This window comes from Xiphophorus maculatus, chromosome 9 (assembly GCF_002775205.1).
Source record: "Xiphophorus maculatus strain JP 163 A chromosome 9, X_maculatus-5.0-male, whole genome shotgun sequence".
NCBI classification, from domain to species: Eukaryota; Metazoa; Chordata; class Actinopteri; order Cyprinodontiformes; family Poeciliidae; genus Xiphophorus; species Xiphophorus maculatus.
The window spans coordinates 15739435-15760154 of record NC_036451.1 but is presented as its reverse complement, the minus strand read 5'-3'; the positions used below and the strand labels follow the sequence as shown (position 1 = coordinate 15760154).

At 39.5% G+C, this 20720-nt stretch overlaps 1 protein-coding gene across 8 annotated transcripts in view; it reads left to right on the top strand.

The window, feature by feature from the left end:
* The window catches only part of elavl4 (ELAV like RNA binding protein 4), a 90296-nt gene that overhangs the window by 37095 nt on the left and 32481 nt on the right, over positions 1-20720 (top strand). For all 8 annotated transcript variants that reach the window (XM_023339658.1, XM_023339657.1, XM_005806364.2 and 5 more), the window contains 2 exons: positions 3742-3988; positions 18073-18176. In XM_023339658.1, the coding sequence (XP_023195426.1) occupies positions 3742-3988; positions 18073-18176 (351 nt within the window). The remainder of the gene's footprint in view (positions 1-3741; positions 3989-18072; positions 18177-20720) is intronic.

Genomic DNA, 20720 nt, shown 5'->3' with positions numbered 1-20720 from the left:
TTGAAATATAACTCCTGAAGCTAAGCTGCAGTGTTTGTGCACAGTCAGCAAGATGTGGATGCTATGAATTGTGTCCCCAGCACCAGGCTCCACAGTGGGAGAGCCAGGACAGCCGGAGCGTTCACAACCAACATGAAGTGGACCGCTGAGCAGCACCAACGCTGGTGGGCAGGGATGAGGAGAGCAATATAATTGGCTGCTGAGACTCGGCAGGTCCCTGTTAATTAGAGGCAGCCATTTTGGTGTAAAAACTCCTCAGAATATGTCCCATGGAGTTGAAAGTCTCTCTGACAGAATGGTGCTCAGCGGGGAATGTAAACAGATTTAATAAGGACCTCTCCAATCAACTCTGTTATGGCTACAGTAGACGCCATTCTCCCCTCGTCTTTCTCAGCCTGTCTCTGTATCTCTGTTGTGGCAGAGCGGTGAGTGAGCAGGGAAGGATACTGTCAAAAGAACAATTTGCATGCAGCTCTCATCTTAAGAGCTTTTAGACATCTCCCTGTCTGTTTGTTTTCTGCTGTGGGCCTGAGCCATTGTTCTCTCTCCGTATGTGTGCGCTGCCTTTTGAGTGCGTACTCTTCCACTCACTGCGGATGCATGGATGCAAACCTGTGCGTGCATTTGTGTGTTGGGAACAGGAAGCAGAAGGCTGGCATGTTTTCTGTGGAGGAACAGAAGGGTGTTAGAAAAACCAGCCTTTCTTTAAAGGCTGTTCCAGAAATCAGGGAAAGGATGGATATTGAGCCCCAGGTAATCTATCGAGTAACATTGCTGACGTAGTTATTTGGGAGAGATCATCTGAGTCTGACAGAATTAAATTAGACGACAAGTTTACTGCAGTTGTCGGAACTTTAAAGGACTCATTTTAAGGTTAGTTTAGTTATAATAAACCAAACATTAGGAATAGGTTGTATTTGTTTTACATGTCATGTCGGAAACACAAATGATTCCATCAATATTCATCACACAAAGTGATATTGTTATTTGTATTTCTTTGATAATTATGGCTTGAAGCTAGTGAAAACCCCAAATCTTGTTTTTCAGAAAATTCTAAATTATTACATTCTGTAATGACCTGTGGTATCATAGGAGAGACAGATTACTTGACAGTTGTCCAGGAGACATTCAGTGAAGAACACCAGAAAACGTCATTGCTAAAAATTACTGGGTGCTCATATGCAAGCAAATAGGTGCTGAAATGAAAAAGTGTGTTAGAAAAAGTATAAAATAAAATAAAAAATATAAATATGCATAAGCATTTTTCTGTTAAATAATAAAATCCTTTGCATAATTTATTGTATCACATATAGATAAAAGGTAATTAAAGCCAAGAAATGAGCACAAAGTAAGTGTGTAATTTGGTCTTTTTCCCCTGGAAACTATTTCTGGAGTCAGAAGGAAATTTTTAAATTGTGCTTTGAGCTATATTATTAGAACACCAGCCCCGCCTTTTGATAATCCAGAAATAGAGAAGCAGGACTTGTCGTTTCTCCTTTGCTAAAACCAGCCAGCTTCCAAGTGGAGCCTTTCTGCTCATACTTAAGGATAGTTAAAAATAGACCGAAAGCTGAATAGTTGAGCAAGGGGAAAGAAGAGATCTGAGCGATGACTTACAAATTTGATGCAATCAGATTAAAGGGCGTTTGCATCATCAGCTTTTTGTGTCATAATGTTAGGTCAGAAAGAGCTTTTGCTGTTTTATGACAGGACGCAAGTACACCTTTTAGTTTTTGTGACTCTTCATGCAGAATCACCATCAATGCAGTCCATCAGAGACGGGAAACAGAGAATTTAAGATCTGTGGTAAAAATAGTCTCTGTTCCTCTTGTTTTTTGCTTGAGTGGCAAAACAGGCTATTTACTATCTTATGCACAGTCTCTTCCTAATGTACACAACAGATGTTTCATTTGATCACGTGAACACGTTTAATCTAACTGTTTGTGTAGTTCCTCGTAATGTTGAAATAATCAAAAGTCAGACAGTTTTGGTAGGAAATGTGAAAAGGTGGAAATCACCTCTCTCTGGCTCTCATTTCTTTGCACTTCTGTCTGCGTTTTCTCACTCTCACAGCGACCTCACAGTCACTCTGTGAACACTTTGATCCTGAGATGCTCTGCAAAAAACTCCTATATAAATATGCAAACCTCCCTCTGTCACAGCAGCAGCATCAGCCATCAGACTGCCAGCTGAAGGGCTCCCTCTGATACTGTCCTTACCTGCAGTCCTCAGTAGACATCAATGAACTACAAAGAGATTATGAGGGATAACTTGTTTAACTTTTTGTGTCTGTTGTATTTATGAATGTTTAGAGATGGTAAATGTACTGTGTGTGGCGTGATTTATGTGTTTGCTACTGTATTTATGCAAAAGATGAAAGTTTTTAACAATTTGATAATAATCAATTTACATTCATTCTTGAAGATTTTCCTTTGTAACATTAAGGAATTATATTAATTCCTTCATTAACATAATTAAGATTCATAGTTATAAAGGGAAGATTTAAATGAGTTAGGATGTTTCATTTTATGGCACGTGCACATATATGCATATAGTTTTTTTTATCGTCTTTAATTCTGCCTTCTTACTGAAAATGACATCCTCAAATAAAGGTCAGCTTAATCTAATATTTTGTTGTAATTTCCATTTTAATAGTAATAAAAAAAAGTTAACACAAAAAATTAACCGATCCTAGACCTTTTTCTCTTTAACTTTCAAAAAGCTTCTGCTGCAGACTACTTGCCAGTGATCACAGCCTCCGTATGTGGTAACAGATGAAACCCATCTTATTTAAACCTCTAACTAGCACCTGGTGTTCCTTTTATGCGTTTGAAGTGCGAGGTGTTGCCATGCCAAGATTTACAGAGCTCTCTGAAAGCTTTAGGAAAAAGTACCAATGAAAGAATCTTTCCAGTCTAAATAAAATCGCCTTTTAGGAGGGAACTTGAGGCCAAGACCAGAAGATGGAAACATTCCCAGGATTTATTCTGCAAGTAACTCTGCAGCTGTAGCTGGTAGAAGTTAATGTGTACCAATAGGAAATACTGCATGTTGTTGAAGTAATACACTAGACACATTAAGGCAGCCTCAGAAAAAGGATCTCATGTCAATTGTGAGCCACAGTGGTGGAACTGTTATGGTTCAGAGCTACATTCTGCACCAAGGAGATAATCTTTTTTCATTGATTTATATTTGAAAAAATTGCTTCACTCTGGGTTAAAATATGGAGGCAGAATAACACCGTTAAAGAAGATGGTAATCCTTAGTTAGACAGCAAGTTCTCCAAGCTGAGATTTAATTAAAAAAAGAACAATGGGTTGTATGACAATGTTGAGGAATTTGAAGAGTTGAATAAATTTAACTTTAAAATTATTCAACATCTTTTTAATGTAGAATATGTGGCACTTATTGGTTGGCAGTTAACTCAAAGAGGATCAAATGCTTCTGGTACACATTTGTTAAAAACCTCATGGATCAAAAGTTTACATTTAATTAACTTTCCATTCTTATGGAAATGAGGAGAAAAATGTAGGGAAAATATGTATTTTTTTCTCTTGATTTACAGTCTTTGTTTTTGTCTTCAAATTAAGTAAACTTATTTGCAAGACAAAAGATTTTCATGATGACATTTTTGTCATTTTCCTCCTATTGAATGCCATCCGTCTCTTCCTTCTGCTCAGTCCTTCCTCTCTCGTGAACCTCTTTTCATCTTCCCTTTTCTCCTCCTGCGTTTTCTCAAAGATCATCAGTAACATGGAGGCTCCAGTGACAAACGGCCCCAGCGGTGGAGGCAACACAGCCAATGGCCCGACCACCAACAGCCGTGGCTGCCCCTCGCCCATGCAGACCGGTCCAACAAACGACGACAGCAAGACGAACCTCATAGTGAACTACCTGCCCCAGAACATGACCCAGGAGGAGTTCCGCAGCCTGTTCGGTAGCATCGGCGAAATTGAGTCCTGCAAGCTAGTTCGTGATAAGATCACAGGTATGGAAGGAGTCCTGGCTGCATCACACTGGAGGATTGCTTTTTTTATGGTTATAGGTTTATAAGTAATAGAAAAGAAAATAGAAAATCACCAGGCAATTTGGGAATTTTCCAACTAAGTCTTAAAAACATAAAAATTATATGTTTGATACAACTAATTCACAAACAAGCTTAAACTGAAGTAGAAGAAAAATTATGCCACTCTAGGTAGACATTTAGTTATACATTAAGAAGAAAACAAAGTATTATTAACACCGAGTTTGTTTAGAGGTACATGACTATTTTGCCATATTAAAGGTTGTCTGTGTAAATGCATTGCCCTTCTTTTTGTAATTTAACCTTCTGCCAATAGCAAGAGGGTCATTTATTTAATTAAGCTCATCGAGTCATTCAGAATACATGAAGATTCAGTACAAATACATCTGCTCAGATGATAAGAAATCTTGAAGTGAAGAGGAAATTACTATTGTTGTAAGTGCAAGTATTTGAGATAGCTAGCATTGGATGCATTTACTTTTGTTTGTTGCCAGCTATTGTCATAAGCGGAGCCTTAACAGAGTAAAAAAAAAAACATCTGCTGTGATAGATTGCAATATATTAGTTTCTCAACATAAACAATGGGACAAGTCAGTTTTAAAGATACTTTTGAACAACATGTTTGTACTTTTGAAGTACTATTTTGTGCTTTTTGATGTGCTTGATCTCTGCATTTTATGTGCAGTAAACATATATAACCAAGATATGATTTGATTTACCTTACAGCTGCACTTGAAATAATTCCAGCAAGTTAAAAATTAAGCAATAACACATAAACTTTTTAATTGCCTTCTCACAAATACATTTTGAACATCCATGCCAAATCAAGCCACTGAGAGGTTTATTAATTGTATTATCACTGTACAAAAATTAAGGAGAAAGTTATTTTAGTGTCAAAGCATTTTTGTTCGTGAAGTAAACATTTGAATTTGTAAATGAAATGCAAGCCTGGCTGCAAATCATACATGAAGTTGTAAAATCACAGCTTTGTTGTAAGGAGTTGACCAACTTGCACCAGACAGAAGGAACTCTAACCCAAAAGGACCAGACGACATTCAATGATTCCTCGAAATGTCTTGATTTTGCCATAGAAACATCATTTTTATGTCAACCTGCATATTTCCTTTTCAACTAAAGCCACAAAATCAGGCTGTTTAAACACCCATTTAATTGGCGCTTCCCCTTTAGCATCAGGCAACAGTAAAGCAATAACATTTTGGAGTGTTTTGATGGTTTCAAAGTGATCCATGATATGATCACTGGAACAAATAGACCAGATACCAAGGTTTTAATAAATATCCAATGTCGTAATGCCTGAGCCACCATGCATAACAGTGCACTTGGGCTTGAATTCAGTTTTTATGTGTCATCTGATAAACTGTCTGTAGGTCCTCGACCACAAAAATAACCTCTCTTTCATCGATTCATAAAACGTTGCATCATTTTTCTTACAGTCAGTGTGTTCTCCGCCACCACTTTTTTTTAAGCAATGTAGTTTCGCAGATGCTTTTTATCAAAAGCTTGTCTTCACATATGTATTTTTAATTGTTACCGTACTCACTGTAGACATTCAGTCAGTCTGCTTATAATGAGTCTTTGCCATCTTGGCCATTCTGTAATTCATTAGAAAGATAGTTTTCTTAGTTTTCACATTTTTATGGTCTAACCTATCACTTTCTGCACTGCTTTTTTTGTTTTTCTCTCTTTGTTCATATTTTTACTGATGGTATGTTGTATCTGATCAATGTCTGGAATAAGGGATAAGGTGCAAGGCAGGCTTATTTCTATAAAATCATTTATACAGAAGGAAATTCAAAGAGCTTTACGGGACATCAAAGGGAAGACGGAAAGAAAATCATAAGAAAAGCATAAGCATAAAAGAACCACATCTGACTAATGAACCAAACAGTTCATTAGTCAGTTTGTTTGATCAAAAGCTTTTGTAAGCAAATATGTTTTCAGATGTGATTTAGCGGAATCAACACTTTTTACACATCTCAAGTTTTCAGGGAGTTTGTTGTCAAGTTGAGGAATACCAAAACTAAAAACTGCTTTGTCTCATTTAGTTCTGATCCCTGGAACAGAGTAATCAGATCTCTGAAGACCTGAGGCTTCTGACTGCTTTAAACTTGACAAGTAACTCCAAAATGTACTTTCCCCTATTTCTTTATAACAACAGTAGAATGTTATATCGACTCCTTGATAAACAAGGAGAGATTTACAGAGAACTGCACTATAACCATCATGTAGAACATTTTCTGCCTCATACGGGCCAGTTATAAAACAGCTTCTCATTCTCATTACATGTTTCTTTCACAGAATGATTGACCTCATTGTTTTCCATTTTTACTGCCACTATTTTGCATAATAATTAGTATTTAATAATGCTTTAGGTGTCCAAAAACAGCAGCTTGCGTGTTCTCTCTACACTGCAGGTTTTATATTCCTCTGCCTACCACTATGTTACTGGCCATGTCAAAATCTCATTTCTACCAACGGTCATGATTGATCTGGTTAGTGATTTTGGATTGCTGTTATTTTGAACAGAGCTACTGTATATATGGAAGAACATCTTTGGTGAAATGAAAGAGAAGGAAAGTTTAGCAGAAGGTGGTTTTGTTGGTTAAAGTCCATCTGATGCTGAAGAGTTGCACTTTTAGTCTAAAGTATTCACTGGACTGAAGTTCAAAATCCTATTCTTTTTTTAAAGGCAAAGATGTTTTCCTAAACTTACTACCTTTCAAATGGTATTAATTTGTACTAAAACAGAAGTATTATAATGGTTACTTGGTTGGAGAGTGATGCATTTTATTTTAACAAAAACCTTATGACTGATCAGATTGGTTGAGAAAAGGTAAGTAAGAAGCTGCTCAAGGTGTGAAATGTTCAAGGTGTGTGTTAACATAAAGATTCTGTTATTCAAGAAATCAAATGTCACACGGCTTGATTGGACTTGTGTGCGAGCCTCACAGTTTAGGTGCTAGAGAAGATTTGTTTTAAGCGATGCGCATTGCGTCCTTGTCCTCAGCGTGTTGAAACATGGCGACTCAGCCGTGCAGCAAAGTGCCACATGTTCTCCAGAGGTGTTTAAATTAAGCAGCACTTTGCGGTGCTAATCACGGCTGTAATCTGGGCGTAGTGGCTGTGTGGGTGGCCATGCGGCAGATGGATCTTTGGTGGGCGTGGGGGAGGGACGTGGGGGGTGGTGCAGCTCCCTGATAATGCTCCATAATGGCTTTCATTTTAGATCCTACTTACTGACACTCTACTCCTGATAATCTCATTAAAGAGTACCAGGCAGGCAGGCAAGATCACCAAGCCATAGGATAGCAAGCAGGCACTCATAGTGGGGAGGGGAAAAAAACACACCCATGCATAGATACTTGTGTGAGCTAAATCATTAAATTTGATTTCCTCTTAACTAAAAGTCCAACAGAAATGACAGGTTGACTGTTAACCGGGGATTGCTGCAGGCCGAACACTGCTGCCTCCTCCTGGGCTCTCGCTCTTTGAAGCATATTTCTGCAGCTCGTGGCTCCTCTTTAAGACCATCTTCCTCTTATGCCATAATGGGTCACAAAATGGAGCCTGAGAGTCAGATACGTCAGGATAATGGTGGATGTTGTGTGCAAAAATAACCCCGGGATACCACATGCTATCATCATCGCTATCACCGCGTTCTCTCTCCACCTGGTTCTTTTCTCCCCTCCCTTGCTTCAAGTGTGATTTGCCAAGCAGGCACAGCGAGGAACCGAGCGAGCGGCAGATACTTGGAGAGAGTTTGAGAAACGTCGAGCATCGCTGTAAATTTGCTCTGCTCCTAAACGGGGACTGAGAGGAATGAGAATCTTTGTTCGCTCACTTCTTAGCTGTTTATGGTGCTTCTCTGCTCTGCACTACAAGGACTATGTGATGACTTAGCATCGACGCAAAAAGTGTTATAAATAAATCCTGCCCTCCCTCTGTTTCCCCCTGCGGTGTATGCCTGTTTTGCTCTCCCATGGGTGCAATTTTGCCGTGCAAACTTTTAGGCTAACAAAGCACTGATTCCTTCCAGCAGGGAACGCCAAGAGGCTTCATGCTCTCTAACAGTCATCCAAATCATTAACAGACTAAGCCAGGTTTGGGAGAGGGAGGGTGGTAAGTCTAAAGAGATCTCTCTTTTTTTTCCAGGCTGAAGCGTACATTAGAAGCCTTTCCTCATCTATCATTAAAATGTGCAAATGAATGTGAGGAAGATCGACATTTAGAGTCTTTCTTTTAAAATTTCTGACTGTGTCAAGATTTAAAGAGGAGAGTATTTTTCTTGCTATGTTGAATCTTTAGGATTAGGGATTTCAGTAGTTCCAAATTATTCATACTGGTGGGAATTATAACACCCGTCTGCTTTCTTATTCTGTTATTCTGAGTGAAAAGTACAGAACTGGTTTTTAGTTCTTAGAAAAATTCACAAAAATATTCACAAAAGCACTTTGATGTACATTTTCTAACTATTAGTAAGAGCGGCTCTACTTTTGTATCAACTTTATTATTTAAAATGTGATCAGGCACACTTCAAGCAAACGATAATTGGCATGTGTTTCTCTGCACCTCTGTTTTTCCAGCTGTGTTTGAGTCCTGACTAACCTGCTGACAAGGTGTTAGCACTTGAACTTCTCAGAGGTATGCGAGACAGACAGGTCCTCAGCATCCTCGCTGCTTCCTGTGGACTTGCTCTTGTCAAATCCAATGACGCCAGGATGGCGTGAGGCTCAGGCAAGTGCTGGCAGGCGTAGACACTTCAGCTTTGTCTGTCACCCTGGCTGACTTCAGCCAGTAGAAGAGCCACCCCTGGGTGTCTTTCTTGTTCCCTGCACGGCTGCCTGCTCACCTACCTTCATGCCTGCTTACGCAACTACTTCTGCCTGGTGCTCTCATAAAACGCCAGGGACATGCAGGTTAATCTTTTATTTAAAGCAAGCTTACTGCAAATCCACACAAAAACACACACCTGCACACAGGCCCTTGGTTTCCACCTGTCCATGCCTTGCCTGCCTCTGTACTTGTGAAGAAGACACAGTGGTGCATTGAAAATGAATTCAGGTCCCTTGAACATTTTCACTTTTTAAGATGGTGGAGTCTGTATGGCACAACTGCAAACATACCAGGACATGACTGTCCAACTACACTGACAGACTGGCTATTGTCACTCTGGAGGAGCTGCAGCGATCTACAGCTCAGATAGGAAAATGTCTTGATTTTGCAACTAGCTGGAGACTTCATGAATCTGTCCCATTCAAAGTCAGTAGGGGGTAGCTGAATATAAATACACAGTGCTGTGAATTTACAAAGTTTTCCTGCGGTGATAAAATGTACTTTTATCACAGCAGCAACAGCTTTTAGAATCTGCGAGCTAAAATATTCCCCCTTACAGCACTTTGCATTCATATTCCCCTCCATCCGTCTTTAAATCGTAGGAAAAGTAAATCAAATATATGATGACGGATAAATAACCACTCTGAGAGCTAAATCCAAGTGATATCTCATTTAGACACAAGTTAAAACATTTTTCAGCACTTGAGAGAAATTCATGTGGACCTTGTACTGAATCAGCACAGCCAAACATCTACATATGCCAGTGCACACAGAAATTGAATTGACTGATCCTTGTCAGCAAGTCATTTCACGGAATAATTTTCCTGCATCAGCTGCATTTCTGCAGAAGAAAAGAACACATTTGTTTTTATAATGATGTGGAGAAGAAAATAACTTTTTTACGCTGAAGCGAGAATTGACTGCTTCGATGGGGCAGTAGCAGTTTGGGTAAGGGGGCTTGTAGTTTTATGGCCAGACGTTTTTTTGCATTCCAGCATCTTGTTGATTATTACCGGAGCCAAAAGCCTGACAAAATTACAATGGTGATAGCCTTTTTCTGCCTGCTCATGTCACCTTTATGTTCCTCAGGTAATAGCACTTACAAAGCTTCTGCATCAAAGCCTGCTTACCATTTATTCTGTTTTTGCAGTTGAAGTCATTCTTATTTCTACATCAAACCCTGTAAGGAAATCATCTAAAAGCCCACTGTTTGAAGTCCTTTTGTGCACGCTAGTCACCTTCCATGTGTTGGTTTTATACAGGGAACCTGGGGAACTGATGCAAATTATAGTGACAATGTAGCAAGCCAAGCAGATGTTGGCCATGAAAAATAGATGGAGAGTGATGTCAGATGTGGAGTAGTTCAAGCTGGAGCACCTCTGACAGACAGCAGCTTCACTTTTTCATGAAAACCTACAGTGGATACATTCTTACATGAAGGCAGGTAAAACCTTTATTCATTTATTGTGGGCACAAACTGCTTCTAACAGATATTGTTCTTACTCTTCTATTCACTGTTATTTTACATTTTGTCATGTTATAATCACAAACTGCAATGTGTATTATTGTGATTGTATGTGATGGACCAAAACGAAGGACATAATTGTGAAGTAGAAGGAAAGGGATTCATAAGCATCTGAAAAGTGTGGAATGTATTTATATGCAGCCACCATTAGTACCCCAAAAATAAAATTCTGTCAAACTGTGGGAATGTAATTGTTCATAAAAGCAGCTGTTCAGTAAAGGCCAAATATGTCTGTTAGAGAACTAGATTCAAGTCCAGTGAACACACCCAAATGGCCAGGGAGAAAATTATTGAAAAGTTTAAAGCATGATGAGGTTATCACCCAAAAATGGACAGAGTGTGGCTTCCAAACAAGACCAGCCAAGGAGAGTTTTAAGTGAAACAGAGAAGCATACAGTGATCTGTAACCTTTAAAGATTCACATCACAAATCCAGTCTCTAAGCAAGGGCATAAAGAAGAACACCAAAACATTTGGAAACATTTTCAAGTTTTACTCAATTCATCCTCCATATATGAGAAGAAGGTCTGGTCAGTAACACAAAACTGACCAGAGCAAAATGCCATGTTTATGGGGAAACTACCACTGTTCATTGGTAGTAGTTTTCTGAAAACACCATCTTTACTGGGATATATGGTCAGCATCCTGTTGTTACGATGCTTTTCTTCAGCAGGGACAATTAGGCTGGTCAGTGTTGATGGACTGATAGAGAAAAGTAAAGGAAGAAAATCTGGATTGAAAGCTTGATTAATTACAATGGCCAAAGTTGAGACTTTGTGGCAAGACTTGCAAATTGCTGTTTATAATAACTGCAGAAATTTGAGTGTCTAAATATGTGAAACTGGTGAAAACAGAGAAAACTTGCAGCTGTAATTGCAGCCTGACCAAGTATGCTTGAAGACACGTGTACAGAATGTTTTTAAGATTTTTATCTGTGAAATATTAATGTTTGTGGTTGTAACATGACAAAATGTTCAGTGGGTATGAGTACTAAGGCACTGCAGTTTGCTTTGCCTAAACTGAATATGAAGGTTTGACCTTAATTAGTTTTTATTGTGGCATTGTTTTAGAAGTGAAACATATCTTGTTTTGATGTACAATAACATATCAGTGGAGGTAATATTCACTACATTATCCTTTCACTGATACGCAGCTCTGTTTTGGTACATCATAAATTAATATTCACGCCATGATCGTGAGTGAAGCTGAGTATGTTCATGCTTAGAGTTAAAATCTGAGCTATTTCCTCCAACATTACCTTTTAAACAGCTATCTGATATTTTTCCCAGGAGCTACAAACTGTTACAAACTGCTGTTAATCCTTGCTGAAATCATGCTGTGTGAGATCTAGTTTGGTGTTTATATCCCACATACAGGCTGCATTTATCTGAGCCTGAAAATAGGCTGAAGGCTGAAGACAGTGTGAACAAAGCTGACATGGAAAGAGATGAAAAAAGGATTTGACATCTCCAAAGCCAGGTATTAAGAGAGCTGACAGGCTCAGAGGTGCATGCACAAGCAGGCAGACACACATTAAAGTTTCAGAGTCCCGAGAATGTCCTGTCTCCCCTCTCAGCGCCCTCCCTCCTTCAGTTTCCCTTCCCTGCTTTATCTTTATACCTAGAACTGGCCGTCCTGAGCTTGCGTGGCTGCACTGTTTCTCTTGTGACCCTCACGTCAGACAGCCTCTGTCCCCTTTCATTTCACTCTGAGTGGCCTTTACATGGAGCACAGGGGTTGCAATTGTCCCCTGTGCTAGCCCCGGACCTAAAGGCAGAGACAGCCTCCAGGCGGGATCCCCGCCCTCCAACCTTTCACTTTTTAATTTACTTTATGCAAGCAGGTGGAGAGGCCAGAGTGTTGGCTGAATTGGGTAAAGGGACTCGGAGGGGACCCAGGCCGGTTCAGGATGTTATAATTCTCTGTCCTGACATAACAGGGTTATCCTCAACTCGAAGGGGGCTCCTCTGTCTGGTGTGTGAGCTTGCCTTCCTCCTTTTTCTCAGCTACACTGCTAAACAGCAAGCCCACACACTGCAGGCGGCCATCCACTGGCCCCGAGGCTCTGGGAGCCACCGTGAGGGGGTGGCTTACTTGCGCGTGTGTGCGTGTTTGTCCCTGAGCTCCGGCGTGGGCAAGTGTGTGTCTGTGTTGGTGGAAGCAGGGCCTTGGGAACTGAAAGTGGGAGCCTCCTGACTGCAACAGTGGCTGCTACCTTGGCAACCCAGGAGGAAAAGATGTGTTGAATGAGTGAGTGGGAGAGGGATCTACAGTAGATGCATGTGCGGGGGATGCGGTTCTGTTTATGAATTTAGTTATTTAAATGGGCTCAATACATGCCACATGGATGCTCTTACTGTACTGCTGGTATTGGAGGCCCTGCAGTCTTTTGTTCTCTTTGTGTTTAGTCTCTCTTCCCATTTCTCATGAGGTTGAGAGTCTTTGAGGCAAGTGAGATGGGGCTTGACATAAAGTTGGTGACAGGGTACCTTTTTAAATCTTGAAGAGCTTCATAGCATCAGAAATAGCTCTACCTGGAGTTGCTGTAGCTGCTAAGGGGAAACCATGAGATGGAAGCAATGCGACATAAAAATTTTTTGGTCTAATCTAAAATTTTGTAGCAATTCAGCTAGATATTCTGTTACATTGAAACAGAGTTGGTCTTCATTAGATGCTTTTGCATCATTTGCTCATAGCTCTCTTGATCTGTGCACACTGCTGCTCCTCTTTGCCATTTTCAATTGTGTGTCTTTCTCTGACCTCTGAGTGACAGAAAATTCAGCTGCTGACAGCACATGGGAATCAATGGGAAACTGAAATAGATAGCCTGTAAAGCTCCTGTCTCACAAATGGATTTTTTTATATTTATATATTTTTAAACATCTTTGCAGATTCATGCAGGGGCTGTGTTGCATTTCTTATTTTTATGAAAGTACAAAATGAATAATTTAAATACAATTTGAACACGATGGCACTGCAAATTGCCTCTCCCACCTACATGCAACTGCAGCGCCATACAATACCTGTTTGTACTGCAGCATCTACAGTTCAAATGAACTTTTTTGATTAATAGCTGCACAATTTTAGGGAGCGTTATTAGGAACAATAGAGTGCAGTAAGGTACACTGTAAAATAGGTTCTCGCAGCCGTGTGTTTCATTTGGTAGCTCCCACTTTAGATCAAAGGGAGTATAGTGTGTTGCCTGATGATGGCTTGAGATGGAGAAGCTTTCATGTCTGCAGTTCATGGCTCTTAGTCACATAATACAACAAAAGGCAAAAACCAATGACAGCCAATAGGCGCTTGAATCTCTTTTTTTTGGCATAAGATTGTATACCATACAGTACACAGCGTCATAAAAATGTTATTTGTATAAAACATGATTGGATACCCACGTAGCTCTGCATGTATCTACTTATGCCGGTCATATAAAGATATAGGATTTTTCAAAGTGGCATTAGTGTTTACTGACTCCTTCCTACCTACTGTATATGAATGTGTGTATACACAGACGGGAACTAGGGGGGAAAAATTAAATTACATATTGGTGCCAGCAGGCAGGACACCAGCTCAAAGTACACTCATTTTCTCATCTCGCACATTGGGCATCCTGCTGCTCCTCAGGAAACAAATAATGGCTTAGTCGTAACTCCTCGCCAACACACCAAAGAGCGTCTCACTAGAAATAGCAGTGATTTTTACCACTGAAAAACATGCCCACCTTCCTTTACAATTTACGTCCAATTGCACAAAAGGTCTGACACAGGAGTGGAGCTTAGCCCCCACCTCTTTACTCCTCCAGCCCCTTGTGGTTAGTCTCTCAGTGAAGGCGGACATGTGCCACTCTGTGATAAAGCACTGCAGCTCTGTTGCAGTATCTGAACTGCACACACTCTATCATTAACAACCTACTGTACGCTCAGGGATTATATACTTCACATGGTCCATTTGAGGACCTCTATACCATTGGTGGATTTACATATTTACGTCTAAAACTTTTTCCCCATAAAAAACAGTTTTTTACTACTGAGCAAGTTCGTCTAGGGTGCTGTAAATGATGCTCATAAAGGGCTAACAAATCAAAAACAAGTCTCTATCTCACCTCATTAAAAAGCCATTTTCAAGAGCAAAGCTTCATTCGAGTTCTACCATTCAGTTGATGATTAAAATATATAACTTAATGTATCTATTCAGCTAATTGATAAGCATAAGGATGGTCTTCCTTTAGCTAAAATCCCATTAAAGGCTATATATCAAGGCTTTCCATTAGCTGCTTCATGCCGCCTCAGATGCAGCCATAATTTCTGTAATTATAAAGTATTGGTGTGGTTCTTATCATTTACAATTATATAATTTTCAGATAATAAAATTTCACCAAACATGCTGTATGTGCAAGTTTCCCACAGTAAATTTAGCATGCAGTGGGAAACAAAAGGACTCTGGCTAAAATAACATCACAGATGGACATTGTTTCTCAGTTCATGCATGAAGTTGATGCTGAACTGGACAGCTCCATCAGTGACAGATTGCTGAATCCCAAATGCACAAAGGAGCAGTATTGTAGATCCTTCCTCCCAGCAGCTGTTAGACTCTATTAGCATTACAACCAAATCAATGTATTTACATTCCTACCGTCATTAGCATAGCACTGTTTTGCTCACTTTTAAATAACATTTCTGCTGTTACTGCACATCTGTTTTTCTGAACTGCACTGATATACTATATTGTAAACAGTTTTTAGTTTTCAATGTTTAATACACATGCACAAGTAATTCTTCTCAGTTGCACATACCATGGATTGTGAATGTTTTTATTTCTAATAACTGCACAATAGTTTTTAAGTGGTATATTCTTGTAGAATGTATTATTATTATTATGGTTAATTTTGTCTTTTTATGTATATTTTCGACACCTTTTGATCTTTTTGTGTGAATCTACACATCTTGGTCCCGCTGTTACATCTGAATTTCCACTTCTGGGGACAATGAAGGCTATTTCCTCTTCATAATTGACCCTAGCTGTAACTCTTGTTCCGTGCTTCTGGTCTGCAGTGGTCAGTGTCCATCAAAAATAGTCTACGGAAGAAGCAACAGTGAACCGGCAGCATTGTAATGGCTATCCAAGGAATATTCATGTACATGGGGAACAAAAGCTGGCCTGCCTGGTCTGATATATAGACATAGACAACCTAGATTAACTCAAATTGATGAAGATTTTCTCACAGATAGGTGTCAGAATGCATCAGATTTTGTTTCAATCAACTTATAATGACAATGTTTCCTGGGCTGAAATAGACAAAACATTTAAAGACTGCGCTAACCTTGCAGCCTGCTGGTCCTTGACTCTGGTCCTCAGAGACCATTGTACTTTAAATTTTAACCATGTCCCTGTTGTCACAGAGCTGGAGAAGGTTTAGTGTCAAAACTGCAATTTTAAATGGTTTCCTACCCTTTTAAATGATTAGTAGATATACGAATGTGTGTACATCTGCCATTGTTGTTGTACCATCTCCCACTCATTCATGTGAATGCAAGTAGTCTGCCAGTGGACCCCTACTGTGAGCCACTCCATTACGGGCAGGAAGTGTTAGATGTAGGCTGGTCTGAAGCTTTAGGCAGATGTTTCTCTCTGTCTTTACTTTAGAAACGATAGCAGCCAGCCTGGTATTTTCAGCTCCACAGGGTGTTAAACTTCCAGGGGAAGGAATAAATTCTCATCTAGTATTCCCATTCATAAAACATAGAGGCATAAATAAAGTATATATGCCAGTATCATTTACATGTCAGTACCGAGTACCATAACGAGGATATTTTTAGACAAAACAGTGTTGTCCACAGTCATCCCAGACTGGGCAGCTCCAGAATGTCTGCACCAGTGAGTCCATCTTTTTGGTGTATTGGAGTGATTTGTCCAGAACTTTGTGATGTTTATAATCGGGAGAAAGAATTTTAGAAAGGGCCACGAATGTGCAAAGTAGTGGACAAAAGACTCAGCAGTTCTCATCTGGATTTTTATTATAAACTGAACAAATAAAGAGAAGGATAAATTAGGATAGGATAAATAAATCCTAAATTCATTTATCCTGTTTGCTAACCAACTCTAAATTCATACATTAATCCACAACTTTTCAACAGTTATTCTTAAATCGTCCATTCTTATGCACGATTTTCTTTTTTCTCCCTTGCTTTGTCCTTCCCCAGCTCTTCTGTGCATGTTTTAATAAAAACCCGAAGCTGAAAGGATGGCTCTCTCAGACTTATATTTAAACTGCCAAACTCAACACCTGAAGTGAGCTGAGAGTCCAAGAGGAAGAGTGAATGTAGAACGGCTCGATAAAAATAGCAGTGGTCTCTCCAGGATGGCAGGTTTTTAATTAACAATAGAGTGTCTGATAATCCACCGTTAATCCAGCAGAGAAGATGGAGGAGAGGAGGAGAAGAAGAAGAAGAGAAAAATCATCAGCTGTTTGATGTTAGGACTACAAGTCCCTTCTGGCTCTTCCCCTGCTCTCTACTGAGCTGTTCTGCGCTGTGATATCCATAGCCCAAAAGTATTTATTTTGTGAAAGAGCCATGCTCCATGTTTTGTGATTCACTTTGTCTCTGACTAACCGCTGTCTGTTCCCATTAGCAATGAATATGCACATGCTGCTCTGCTTGAACTGCCTGGGAATCTTGGAGCTTGTGTGTGGCATTAGTGAATGGGGGGGGTGTTTGCTGAAAATCGGCAGAGGAAAGCCTCTGATGGCTGGAGGCGTCCGCTTTTAAAAGTCCTAAGCCTGTTGAAAGGCTTGATCCACAAGGGAAACACTGAGAGATGTCAGGCCTGCCTGGCTCTCAGAGGGAGTCCGCCGTTTAAAACACACTTACTCCAGAGGAGAAGAGGTGTGGGATTTGGCTTTTTTTTTTTTTTTTGGCAATAACGTTAACAAAATACTGTAAAATCTTTCATCACACAGCTAAAGTTGTTATTTTAACTCAAAGTGAGCCATTATATTTTACAAATAGTGTCACCAAATACAGAAAACTGAAGCTTATGAGTGCAATACAAAGAGTTTAAATAGTTCTACCTTTGTGAATTAGTCATTTAAATTACAAATGTGCCAAAAATAATTTTGCAAAGGCAATAATCTTAGCTCCTTCTTCAGATTATTGGTTCACAGGAAATGAAGAAGCAATAACACAGGTCTCAGTCAAGATGATGAGGCACCATTTAAATATTGGAAATAATGAATAAAGCACTGAACAAAAGCCTTCCTTATGGCATTCAAAAATTATTTAGGTTAAAAGAGCCTTAAATTTTAAAATGATAAAATCTTATACTGTTATGTATATATGTATTGTGTAATCATGTTTGTAAAGAGTGTATGTGTTCACATATTTATACATGTATATACATGTGTGTTTGTGTGAAGATATCTGTTATGATGACAGGCTGCTAAGTTAATGAACAGGGTACATAAGTAAAGGCTTTGGCTTCAGCCTATTAATTTTTTGGGGGGGTAAATGGGTTTGTCTATTGGTTTTTATTTGTTTGTTTGTTTCCTGTAATGTTGTCAATTTACCAAAATAAATTGAACTGAACTAACCATTTTAAATTCAATGTCAGAGAAACAACAAAAAATGTCACAATAAAACTTTGCTTTCCATTGTTTTTCTTTTTAATTTTAGGGCAGAGTCTTGGCTACGGCTTCGTCAACTACATTGACCCAAAGGATGCAGAGAAAGCCATCAACACATTAAATGGACTCAGACTTCAAACGAAAACAATCAAGGTAATTAACACCGTCTTCATTTATATACATCTGACACAATAAGTCACAAAACGAAAAGAAGTCAACTTATTTAGCATGCGCTTCACAAAGTTATGGAGGTCATGCTAAATTGCAATGCTTTTTTCTTCTGTCTGAGAGGCCTTTCCGATTTGCTGGAATAGAATGTGCTGCCGGGCGAGATTGGATTAATGTGCTTTAGCCAAGAGAAATAAAAAGACCATCTAAATCAAAGTGACACCTTTTAAATAGCTTGTGACTGTGGTTGATGTGCTAATTACCTTCCTAAATGTCAATCTGTAAAGGTGAAATTATACAGATATCATTGAGTGAAATAGAAGAAATGTATCAAACATCCATTTCACTCTAAACCTGTTTTATCGCCGAGTGTTTTTCAGGATAATTAGCCTGGCGTTTTGGTTGTCACCGAGGTAAAATGGATGGGTCTAAAACAAAACAGCACAGTCCTGCATTCAAATACATTTTAATGCCAAAAAAAAGCAAAGACCTGAAAGCACTTCTTCTGCAGCTGCTGTCACAACATGAGGCTGATCTAATTTTCCCATCTCATATCCCTGTGTGAGCAGCGCCCGCTGATGTGTTGCAGTTAAGAGGGGCCGTAATCTGTTGCTCTTCTGCAATCCCTGGATTCTCGCTTTCTGTCATCCTATTTAATCTGGTCTAGTCCAGTCTAATGTAATCTAATAGGATGGGATTATCTTGTTTGCATGTGGGAAATCCCACAGAGATTCCTTTCAATCCCTTGATAGTATAAACAGCCTGACTTGGCCTTTGTTCAGTAAAGGATTCTGTCGTTTCACGTCACTGTCATTTGCGAGACTCGTAATGAGTCGATATGTTTGTAATGAATGTCAGGAATTCTGTGAAACATAACATGTAATATAATCAAATCTGAACTAAGATTAAAGGCACTTAATTGAGGTTGTTTCAGGAGCCATACAGTAATATTAACAAGTCACACAAACTTAATCTGCCTCTTACTGTGAGTGTTTTCAAATAGATTTAGTGAAATTTGCTTTGGCCAGTCTGGAAAAGTACATAGAAGTATTGAGTCTGACTGAAGCATTTTTCAGGTTTGGTTGAATGTGAGAAAAGAGTAAGAAAAAAATTATGAATTTAGACATTCAATCTCTGTTCAACTGCCTGAAAATTAAATTTATTCATCCATCAGTCCATTTGTTCATTCATTTATTCCTCATTTTGACCATCTATCGATAAATGGAGACACGAGTTTATCTATTATCCATTCATTCTGTATAAAAGCATGTGACTGTTGCAAATCTTTTGTCATGTTTGTATCACTGTTTTTCTGGTTACACTATAACCACTATATAAATATATATTTTAACAGCTTCATGGGTACTTTATGTCATAACATATTCAGAATAAAATGAAAAATAGCAGAGCAAAATCTGAATCTATAAAAATTCTTATTTTTTCCATGAGAAACAAAATCCTGATATTGGACTCTGTCTCAGCACAGGCCCTCGGATACTTATTTTAGTTCAGAAAATGTTTGAAGCAGAGGCATGTAATTGCCATCTAGTGGTCAGCACATACAAGTGTGTGTGTGTGGGGAAGGGGGGGGTTACAATGCGAAGCAGTCAACATGGAGAAGTAAGTGAAAACGTGTGTTTTCAGTGGATAAAAATGGAAGTTTAAGGCTGTTTGCACAGTGCTACAGTCTGCGTTAACAGATTTTTCTCTTTTACACTCTCAGTGACGCAAGACACTGCCTCAAGTTGTTCCTGAGATAAAGAAGGTTCTTTGTCATGACAGAAGACAACACTACATCTCCATCTGACACTATCACTCTTTCACACTTAATTTCCTTCCTCCCACTACCCTCTTTCCTTACTGTCTCTTTTCCACAACAGACTCAGCCCCCCTCCCGCCTGAAGGCAGCAAGGTTAATTAAAAGGCAGTGCAGTAATTCTAAAATTATGTTTGTCATTCTTCATGTCACACCCTTCCCACTCGCTGCCAGTGTGTTCAGTCCGGAGAGTCACTTTCTCCCGGGCAATGTGCCTTTGACTGGGTTTCACTTATGCAGCTTCCTTCGTCGTGACACCTCCGTTTTTTTGTCAGCGGTGCTGCTTTCCCGCCGAGGTGTGAGGGGAAGCTGCGCACTGAAGATGCAAGGAGCTCACAGTGACACGTGTGCACACAATCTGAGACACGTTTATCCAGCGCGCGCCTGTGATTGCTTTGTGATTACTTTAATCTTCACACTTAGTTTTTCAAACTTTTTCCTGCACACAAGCAGCACACGTACACTCCTGTTTCACACATGCATCGCACGGCACAATGCTGCTCACAGCTTGAGGAGGTGTTGATGGATTAGACATCTGGAGTTGGCTGACAAGGAGAGAAAATGAGGGAGAGCTGTACAGTGAAGAAAAGAGGAAAAACCAAAAAAAAAAAAAAGAGTGAGGGTAGGGGGGGATAAAAAGAGAGGCGTTCTGGAAAGGTTTAGTGAGGCAGCACGCAGGAAGGAAGCCGATGGAAAATAACCAGGCAGGGAAA